This window comes from Leptosomus discolor, chromosome 3 (genome assembly GCF_034619465.1).
Source record: "Leptosomus discolor isolate bLepDis1 chromosome 3, bLepDis1.hap2, whole genome shotgun sequence".
NCBI classification, from domain to species: domain Eukaryota; kingdom Metazoa; phylum Chordata; class Aves; order Leptosomiformes; family Leptosomidae; genus Leptosomus; species Leptosomus discolor.
This window is the reverse complement of record NC_141393.1, coordinates 49,551,148-49,561,876: the sequence shown is the minus strand read 5'-3', so window position 1 is coordinate 49,561,876 and position 10,729 is coordinate 49,551,148. Positions and strand designations below refer to the sequence as shown.

The 10,729-nt window shown below is 43.7% G+C and overlaps 1 protein-coding gene across 1 annotated transcript in view; it reads left to right on the top strand.

Moving 5' to 3' along the window:
• Positions 1-5,682: 5,682 nt before the first annotated feature.
• PRR5L (proline rich 5 like) overlaps positions 5,683-10,729 on the top strand; it is a 28,188-nt gene continuing 23,141 nt past the window's right edge. Inside the window, exons 1-2 of the mRNA XM_086463249.1 lie at positions 5,683-5,852; positions 7,232-7,312. Of these exons, the coding sequence (XP_086319375.1) occupies positions 5,683-5,852; positions 7,232-7,312 (251 nt within the window). The remainder of the gene's footprint in view (positions 5,853-7,231; positions 7,313-10,729) is intronic.

The following is a 10,729-nucleotide window of genomic DNA, read 5'->3' as shown; positions in this document are numbered from 1 at the left end:
GTGTGAAAGGATGAGGGTGTGGGAAGGACCATGCCTTGAGACTGGGCCCCAGACCGCCTCTAGAATTTTTGGCCCCCTTGCTTTCAATAACTTCTGACATCCATCTAAGACATAGCTTCTGATCAATGTTAACCAGAAAAGTCCTTTGTTGGTTACTGAATAAATCTTGATTTGATCATCTTCTCTCCTTCTGAAAAGGAGACCTTTATTTTTAAGAAACTGAGCAACTGGGGGCTATAAAAGGAACGAAAGATGGTGTAAATTTAGTGGCAAATGTGGTGTGTGTTATTAGAATAAAACCTAAGTTCATGCATGTGCATGTGTAGTTGTGGTGACCTAAAAGGCTTGAAGTTACAGGTTGTGGGCTGCTTTCCCGCTTCTCTATATGGCTATGTAGCAGATAAATGAGGGATTTTTGTCGGAAATAGTTTCTTCAGACCTTGTCAGCTGAACTCAATACTTTGTTAAGGATTTACTGGGCTGGAAGGAGAATCAGCTAACAAGAATCTAGATGGTTCCCGGCGTATTTTTTGTGTCTGAGGTAGGATGAAACCGCTCATTATGGGTCTGTAGGCCTGGTACAGTGTGGGATTGTTCTTAAGATTATGCTTCTTCCACACCCAAAATCATTAGAAGAAGTTCTGGTGCATGTTGCAGTATGCAGTTTGTGTATCTTATGGTCATAGGTCATCGCTGTCACAATTGCATGAAGCATATAAAGGAGAGGAAAATGGGCAAGTGGATGCCTTTCTTCATGAAGGGCCTCTTTTTTTTACCACTGAAAGAAGTTAAAATGGCAAAACATCACTTATGTCTGGATAACCGCTCACTCTCTGTTGCTGTGTTTCAGGAGACCTGGGAAATGCTTGTTGGATGACCTGAGGATTCTGTGACTTCTCCACTGTCCCTTTCCCTGCCTTGCTGCCTGGTTTAAAGTTATGTTTTGGCTTGTGGCTTTTCAGTGTGAATTTGGTGTGAAGTAGTGTTGGTGCAAGTGTGTAAGTTCTTCCCCTAAGAAGCAAAAATGATTGCAGTTGTTGCTGCCCCGTCACTTCCATTAGTGGCTGTTGCTTTGAGTCTTGCAGAGAAGGTACCAGAGGAATTTAAAATGCTCTGTTACATCTAAGTTACCATGGCCTTTTTGTTTGTTTGGCCCAAGTTTATCGTGAAGATTCATAATCTGGAGGAATGGCTGCCAGCTTTTTCTCTGGGTTATTCTTTCTTTAGTAGAGAGACAGAGAGATTTCTAGGTATATTGCCTGATCTTGCTTTTCCTCCAGACAGTCAGATGTATTATGGTCTGTTGGGAGGGAAAGGTCTTTTCATGAAATCATTTTATAATGATTTCTCTGTTCATTTTTGTGGCTAACAGAAAACAAACGACAAAAAATTCCTAGCTTGATGACTGCAATGTTTTTATAAATGCCTGTATCTATGTGTGTTGAAAAAGGATTTGTCTCCATGCTTGATTCTTCTCTTTAAAGATTCAGATTAATCCTAAAAGTGTTTACTCCGATGTGATGAATTATAAGTGGATGAAATTACATTGTTGTCAGATTGACTCGTTGTCCTGCTTTGCTCCCCCAGTTGAGAACATTGACTTCCAGCTCTCAAGAGTTTGCTCACTTGAAGACCTGGGTTTTACACAGATGACATATCTCCCTTGTTAGAGGTCCAGAGGGGTTTGATAGCTGAGTTTTGAGTTGATGATCAAGCATAAGAGAAGAAAGAGACCAGGGGGTAGGTCAGCTGGAAGGGAAGGAAGAGCAATACCTATCTCTCTGACTTAAGTAAGTCAAGCTGCTTGCCAGAAAAGACTTGCAGTGTCATTAAGCGAGATAAGGAGAGTGGGGAATGTTTTGGGATCTATCAGCTGACAAGCAGTTCGAATTGCCCTGATGCCACGTAAAGCATTGCCCTGGCAGCTGGAGCATGTGGTGGTGAGAGATTATCTTGGCGTGACTGTATCTCTTAGGAAGTTGCTGCAGTTTAGTCTCCTGGTCTTTTATAATCAATAGTGAGACTGTCGCTTGGTGGCTAGAACATGCTGCACCCTGGTGTCTCCTTTCACTTTCTATAAAAGGGGAAAAATGATAACTGCTTCTCTGTAAGGCTTTTTCTAGTTCTGTGTTGGTAAATAATAGCATAATGATTATTAGAAGTAGGTTTTATTTTGTGGTCTTCTAAAACACTTTAATCTTAGGCAGAGGAGACTGTAGATGTGAGGGAGTTTGGCTAGGAGAACAGGATCTGCTTCTGAATATTTCTGCATAATTCTATGAAAGTTTTCATGGCAAAATGAAGAGGAAAATTATTCCCTGCTACTGAGTGTTTTACTACTGTTCCTTCCCAATAGCTAAAATAGCCTGAATGCCATGAGGGCTTCTTACTCACCCATAACTATGTTAATGCCTTTCTTGCACAAGGGTAGTTTCTCTCAGTAGAAAGCCAAAAAGTTGCACGCTGCATAGTGCATACCACAGACATTGACAACAAACTGCTAGTACAACTTCCCTGTGAAGATGAAGCAGTATTTACAAGGCTGCCTTACAAGATCCTTCCTTTCTGGGGAAAACTTTCAGTGGAAACTGGTTGCTGCGAAAGGAAAACCTGGTCTGATGGAAGTGTTTGGTTAGGTTTGGGTGCTTTGTGGTACCTTCAGGTGCACAGCATCTGTGAACTACTTGTGCCAAAAGTCTGTTTTCTTGCTCTGTTACTTTGATTTTTATGAAACTATGAAAATAGTTTAAATAGGCTGTGGGCATGGGGAGAGGATGGTCCTTCTCACAGACTTTGGCATTTCCCATTCTGATAATATGAGGGTCAGCTGTGTTTGGACACCATTTGGTGGCTAGCCTGCCTTACAAGTAACAGTTTGCTGTGCCTGCCATTTAACAGTTACCGCTTTAGATAAGACAGGAGAGATTGGCATCTTTGAATCCTGAAGAAATGAAAGTAAGATCTTGTCTTAAATTCCTGATGAGAACCTAAAGTAAGGTTGACTTGACAGTAACATGGGATTGCAGACTGGGGTTGGGGGAGGAAGAGGGGCATCTTATCTGCTCTTCACAGACAAGAGCCTGTCATTGTCTGTCTGGGTGACTTTAACAGAGATTAAGGAAAACAACGTGTATGATTCCATGAGCAGAAACAAGCACATTCCCTTGGTAAGAAGTGTTCAGAAAGTTTGTCATGGGGTCCTGTGTAATGCCACGGTTCTGCTGCTGTGGAATCAGTCTCGTAAAGCCATGGCCCAGGCTCAGGAGAGCCCTTCCTGGTCGTGGTGTTTTAACACTTGCACAGAGCGGGCCAAAGAATTTTCTGTGCAAACTTCAAATACATGTATATTAAGGCACAGAGGCTGTTCTCCTGGTTTACATTTCTGAATTTAAGCTTTTCCCTTGCAACTTCGTTGAACTCTAATATAAATGCAGCTTTGTAAAATGATTTCGTTGCTGGGGAGAAAGATACTCGTATGCGCCTATGGCACCTGGAATAGTGATAGGAGGAGGCGTGTGGGCTAGCACAGGCATCTTAACCGCTGCTTTCTAGCCCTGTTAAATGCCTACAACTGATCTGAAGTAACACTTAGATTGCATGTCATAGCTCTGAAAAATATACAGTTTTCCCTGTGTAAAAATTGTTAAGCTAGAAATTTTACTGCACTGCTGGGAGAAGTGAGCCATCACTCCTTCAGCTCCTTGTGCTGTTGGCTTTGGAACTTGGGGATGACAAACATTGGCACAAGCACTTGTTTTGTGACAGAAACATCCATTATACTTACACTTTGCCTCCTGGACACCTTTTGGTACATTGTAAGAAAAGGCTGCCCTCATCTCTCCAAGGTGCTGTAGCTTTTTTCCTCTGATGATTTCTGCTGCGGTTGTGATTGCCAATAGCGAAATTGTTGGCAGATTGAAAAATGTGGGGGCAATGTCAAATGAACTGTCGTTTCAAAATGCACACAGGAGACCCTGCTGATTTGGTTGTATCGCTTTGTATTTATTCTTAATTTCTAAAAGTTGTGACTTTTTTTTTTTTCGTAAATTGGAACAGAGCAGCCACAGAATCAACTGATTGCTGCCCTTTCAAGCAACAACAGTCAAGGTTAAGCTCATGTCATGAAAGGCTGTCTGGGCTTTGTCATCTTTAAAAACAGCCAGGAGTTGACCAAAGCCAGAAAAAAGTCGCACTTGTAGCCGTGTTCTAGTTCCACAGAGATCTGTGCAAACTGTTGAGCTTGTGGAGGAATAACAACCGTATTTATTTCTTGAATAGCACCAAGAATGATCGTTTTCTCTGAGTTTTCTCCTTTAACTTCCTTGGCGGCAGGGGCATGTGGTGTCTGTGGTGCAGCAAGGGCTTGCAAGGGCTTCATGGCAGCTGATCGGAGTCTGACAAGGCCATGCAGAGACAGGGCAGCAAAGTGAGCTCAGCGTGAAATGGGGCCAGCCGGGTGGGAAGAAAGCTCTTCTCTTACATGTAAAAGAGTTAATTGTGGTTTGGGGAATGGAAACAGTTTCCTGAAGCTGAGCGCTAGTCGAATGCGAAGCACTGTGCAGCTACACAACAGCTTTTTTAGCTGATTATCTCTCTTTTCACCTCAAACTGAAGACAGAGTGGAAAAAAGAATGTTTTGCTTTGCGTCTTCCACGTGCAGTTCAGTACCACTTTTTTTTCGTTTGGTGGTTTGGGTTTTTTTTCCCCCTCCTGTCTCCTTTCTCCCATATCTCCATTCTCCAAACTGCCAACTACATCTACTGCTTGTGTTTGTCTGAAGTGGGAAGATTTCGAAGCACAGAAGCTTTGCCAAAATTTTTTTGTGTTTTTTATCCAAGCTAACTTCTATTTCTGTGGTTTACTTGGGGCTACATATTTGTCTGTATGGAGATGATGATCAGAGTGGAAAATACGGGCATTTCGTATTTGGCCTAGCAATTACTTCTCATTCTGTAGAAAATAAAACAAACATAGAAGTCCTGCTTACTCTCAAAATATCTGGTGGTCAGACCTCTTTTGCAGAAGCTCCCTGTTGATCTTTTTTGTAATTGACTGATAACAAGTGGGTTTATTCCCTTGCGCAACACTTCTCAAAAAAAAAAAAAAAAAAGGCAGAAAGCATTGTGTTTGTCTGTTCGTCTTTTCTTCTGTTGTTCATCTTTTGTTCCTTTCTGGTGAAATAGTTTTCTTTCTCCCATTTCTGCTATTTTATACAGGCTGAATGGCTAACTGTATTTGTAAAGTGCCTCTGGCAGAAGAGTTTAGGCACCTCTGTTCTTGCATTTCTGCTAATTGAAATGGAAAGAGAGACCATGCTTGTATTTCTGGCTGGCTGTGTTGGGTCATTATTCAAGGGGCAAGATGAGAAAGGGGGCTGCTGTTGAAGAACTCCAGAAGATTTGCCCAAATTTGCTGTTAATGGGATAGAATGTTTTTTCCCCTCCCTTCTCTGTCTTGCTCTTTTCCGTTCTCTTTGGTTTGCGGGACTGTTTCAGTCACCTTGCAGTGCATGTCCATGTCACAACCTGACACTGTGGGGAACTGCTAGTCCGAGGCTGACTCTTTGCTTTTGCTGCAGGCTGAGTCCTTGGGTTTGAAGACTCGTTGACATCGCTGAGATTGACGCTTGGACCTTCAAGAGAAGGGACTTTCTGACGGCTCTGCCCCACTCCACCTGACCCTATGACTGGAGGGCTCACCGTAGCTCTGTCCTTTGCTCTCCAGTTCCACAAGATGGGTTCGTTCAGAAGGCCCCGGCCTCGCTTCATGAGCTCCCCAGTCCTCAGTGACCTGCCGCGGTTCCAAGCGGCCCGGCAGGCTCTACAGCTCAGTTCCAACTCTGCCTGGAACAGGTGAGCGGGACCCGCCCAGGCTGAGCACTCACTCTGCAGCAGCCCCACGATAAGGGCCCTGCGGGTCTGATCTTTGTGCTTCAGACCATTTATGGCTAAGCTTGCCTGTCTAAAAGCGTGCATGAATTGTTGGCATGCCCAAGCTTTGCCAGCACTGAAAGCCACCGTGGAGATCAAAATATCAGTGTTCAGCCTTGGTTTTGGCCAACATTGTTCAGAGGTACTGTTGTGAGGTAAAATTGCTCTTTGTCAACAGTTGCATCTTTTAAGTACCATTTAGGAAAACACATTCCTAGTACTGTAATAAAGGTCAGTTTCTTAATGCGTAACAGGCATTTATTTGCTTATTATGAAGCTTTTACCACAGTCATGTTCTTCTGACAACTGCTAAGCTTGTGGCTTCTACCAGCATTTCCTATTGACAGCCAAATCCTGCCTGCAGTGATCTCATGCAGCAATGGCAGCTAGAAAAACAATGTGTAGGGTGGAGAGTGAGATGTCCTGATCTGATCTAATGGTCTGCTGCTACCAAAAGTGGGTGTTCCCACCTTCCCTTCTGCCATCTTGCACTGGCCCTGCCCTCTGCAGGCCCCTCTCTCTTGCTGACCTAGCTAAGCACAAAAGTAGCCCGGCAAAAACATCACCGTTTTGTGCCAGAATAGTGAGCTGATATTTGTGAAGTGCACCAGTGCCATGACTGGCCCGCAGAAGGGAATGCCCATTAGAGGAGTGACACTTCCTCTTGTTAGCTGTGAAAAGCCTTTAGACCTGCTAAACCATCTTGTGCGCTGTCACTTTATGACTTCCTCTGTGCTGATGAGAGAAGTATGAGTTACAAGATCCTCCAACAGCATTTTACAAGCATTAACGGGGCTTAAAGCTGGGTCTGACTCAGGTGATGCTGGCCATAAAACATCTTCCATCACAGCCAGGGTCCTGTCAGACGCTGCAGATGGGGTGGTTCTTGCTAACATCACTGGGCAGTGCAATGTGATGTGTTTGGCAGATATTGCCAAAAATCGGTGTCTCCTCATAGCAACTAGCCTGCAGCACACAGCAGAGGTCCCCTAAACAGTCGTGTTAAAGATATATCCGATGTGAATGTGTTCCTCATGAACAGTGTCCCTGTAAGGACTTTCCCTCACTTACTCTAGGCGCAACTTGAAGTTGGTTCTGCTCTTTCTCCCATGAGAGATGTGGGTAAATACAAGTGATGATTTCCAGGGGAGAAAGAGTGGAAGTATTTAAGTGCAATTAACCTCTCCACCCTGTTATGAGCATTCAGCTTTAGGCGGCTAGCTCACATTGCTCTCTGTGGTAAATCATGCTGGTGGCTGTTATTTATGGATGTTGTACTGTCTTGCTTCTTTTTTTGGCAGTGTTCAAACGGCAGTGATAAATGTGTTCAAAGGGGGAGGCTTGCAGAACAATGAACTTTACACCCTCAACGAAAATATCAGGTAGGTCGCTGAAATGCATAAAAAGGGATTTTTGTTACTGTTTGTTTGGTGTTTGCTTGGTTTTGTTCCCCTGCAGAACTGCAGTTAGAGGATATTTGTGGGAGGAGTAGGGATTGAAGCGAACTTAGGCACAGCTTTGGGTTTTCAGGCTAACTTACTTCTTTTTTGCTATTGGGTGGAGTGAATGGCACTTGGATAACGTTTCCCTGACTTGTGTGGATGTGTAGCTTTGCCAAGGACAGGACATGTATTGACCCAGATTATAAGGATTTTGTCCCCTCCTAGGGACTTTGCCTCTTCTGGCTGTTTTTTACACATTTTTGCCAGGGCATTCGTGGTGGTAGTAACATTTCTTTTCTAAACTCAAGCTTCTTAGAACCGTGAAGTGTTTAAAATGAAAGCAAAACACAGCATTTCATTTAAAAGCTCAGTCTTCCCATGATGATTGCAGAGCAAGACCTACAAATATAAAAACCTAAAAGCCTAGCACACATTTGCTAGTGATGATTAAAAGTATCGCTTTAATTTTAAACAGGTTTCATGATTATCTGTGGTTTCATTCTGATTATTTGGAAAGTTTGGTTAGCAATAGATAGGACTGTAGAGTAGATGAAGAACAACTTATCCTTGCTGTGGTTGCAAGTGCTGCTAAGCAGAGTATTGTCAGAGCTCGTGGATGTGGTTCCTCCTCCCTCCCTCTCTCTTTCCCACTACATCCATATTCATTCATCAGGAGTGCTGCCATATAGGTCTCCGCTTCTCCTTTTATATGCCCCCCTCCATCCCTATTGCATTTTTCCTGAGTGCCAAGATTCAAATGGCAGTTTGGGCTAAGCACATGCCAAGCAGCAGTCTAAACTACCCCTTTCCCTACTTTCAAAATAAATGCAGCTTGCAGGGCATGGGGCTCTGCTCTACTTGATCTGACCCCAAAGGTGAAAGTTAATATAATTCCTTTTGAGAGCTGAGTGAGGGCAGTGCTTTTGTGCTCTAATGGTGTTCTAGTGTGCTCAGGTCAGAAGTCCTCAAGTTAGGTTTAAGCACATGGAGCAATCTCTGTTCTCCATGGGACGGGTATTTCTGTACGTAAAAAGTAAAACAAATGCCGCAAACCTTTGGAAATACCCAAACGCAGAGCCTGTTGGCGGAGTTAGGGACTGGCTTTGGGTTTTGTGACTTGTCTGCCAGGCTGTTGCCTGCCGTGGTGGCTGCAGCCTGCTTTCCCTCCCCAGTGCACGCAGGGGCTTCTCCCCAGCCTGGCCAGGAGGCAATACGCCCGACAGAACAGCTGTGTTGCTTGGCCCCAGTGGCTGGACCGTGCTCTCTTCATGTTGGTTACTGAAGTGGATCTTGACTGTTGAGTGCTGGGCGAAGAACAGGAAATTCTTTGTGAACTGTGACTGGTTTGTAAGCAGTGCTGGTGGTGGGAGGGGAAATGCCCTTTTCCGTGGAAAGGCACTCCCAGGCAGCACTTGGAAGCACTCACCTTGAAATACATGATTAATGTTCCTGCAGGTGCCCTGAGCATTGGTTCCATCTCCAAATGTCATTCTCTAAATAGGCCACTTCAACGTTCAAGTAGCTCGTTAATGTCTATCTAGGGAGCAGAGGACATGGGTCTGTGTGGATATTTGTACAAGCACCTGCAGCCTCACGCTTGTGACTCTTGACCTGCTCCCGACACAACATTAGTTCTGTGCGTGCAAGATGGATCTAGAGATTGGGGCAGAAAGGCAGGCAGCCAGCTCTTGTGTGCCGTTAAGTTGAGCTGCTGCATTTTACTGGTTCGTAGCTCTCCCTTCAGCTCCTGGGTGGACACCAGCAAGTGCAGTACTTTGAGAGACTCACCGGTTCTGCACTGTGCTTAGTGATCTGACAATGGGACACACAGGAGAGTTTTAAAGTAGGACAGTAATGACATGACCAGGCGATGAGCAGGTGCTCTGGATTGCTGCCACCAGGTTTTTATCTTGCTGTGATTTGATAGCATCTCACTGGATACTTTTTTTTTTTTTTACTGTTCTAAAAGTCAATTGTCACAGCAAGAGGAAATGTAAGAAGTGCCATCAGGAGATGGGATTTCAGGAAACAGGAGGTGACCTGGCTGTAATTAGGAGGAGAGCTCTCCCTTGGGTTCTCTCTAGGGTGCAAGCCTCTGGTTGCTGGTCTGCTGACACGAGGCGAAGTCCTGCCATGGGCTTGTGGACAGCCCCCTGGGTTCTGCTGAAGGCGGTGGAAGAGCTTCTGGCGAAGAGGCCCCCAAAGACTTACCTGGCGTATCCATCTCCTAAAAACAGAAGTGTGCTTTGAGACGGGCAGGGTGAATGTCACCGCTCAGATTGAGAGAGACAGTAAAGGCACGTTGGCGTGCAAATAAACTTAGAGGCATTACGGAACGGTTAGGGAGGAAGGTTGCCAAGCAAATTGACTCGCAACAAAGGTTAGGAAAAAGTGGTGTAGTTTGTTAGTGAGAACCCAGCCTGAGAACTGGATGGTCCCTGAGTCAAATGCCATCTTTGAGCACTCTTGATTATACTTCACATTGGTGAAAAGCAAAACTCTCAGATGAGCAAAAAAAAATGCAATGTTTTGGAGTAGAAAGTGTTGGGCGCTTTTTAAATTTTAGGCAGAATTTACTGCTATGGATTTTAGCCTCCCAGTCACTGAAAGCTGAAAGTGCAAATGCTCTGAACTTTGTGTTTGGTTTTTTATTTAATGCTTGGGGTTTTTTTTAATGCTTCTTCTGATATGAAAGAATTGTGATTTTTGTATTGGCATTTTGAAATATAAATATATATTAGAGTTTAAAGTTTTTATCACAGCCTCATTTAAAATCCAGCAGTCTTTATCAGAAATACTTATTTAGAGTGGCTTCTGCCTGCATGTATTTAAAACACCGCTTGTTAAATTTCTAGAATTTTTTTCTTGAAAAATATGCTTGCTTTTTTTTTTTTTTTTAATACGGTAGTCATGGGGAAGCCACAGCTTCTGCTTATGTGTTTACTTCATTGCTGCTCTCCTTATCCTCCCACCTTCTATTTCCAAGAGAAAAGGAAGTACAGCATTAGGGAGATACGCTATTTTCAGTGAAACGAAAGGCGTCTTTGTTTAAACAAAAAGCAGAAAAAATGTTAGATTTCGAACTAAATAAATTGTGTCCCCAACTTTCTGTGCATTCGGGGGGTAAATGTGGTTTTTTGCTTGTTCTAGGTATGTGGTATATAAATAGAAGACTTCAGGGAAACTGTTTAGTAATTTGAGAATAGCCTTTGTGGGCAGTTGTAAAATATATACCTAAATGTAAAAGAAATCTAACTGGGGCCAGAATGACACATTCATACATGCACACACGTATCTCAGTATGACTGGTAGTAAAGTACGAATAGACCTGTAGGAAATGGCCAGCAATGGCTCTTA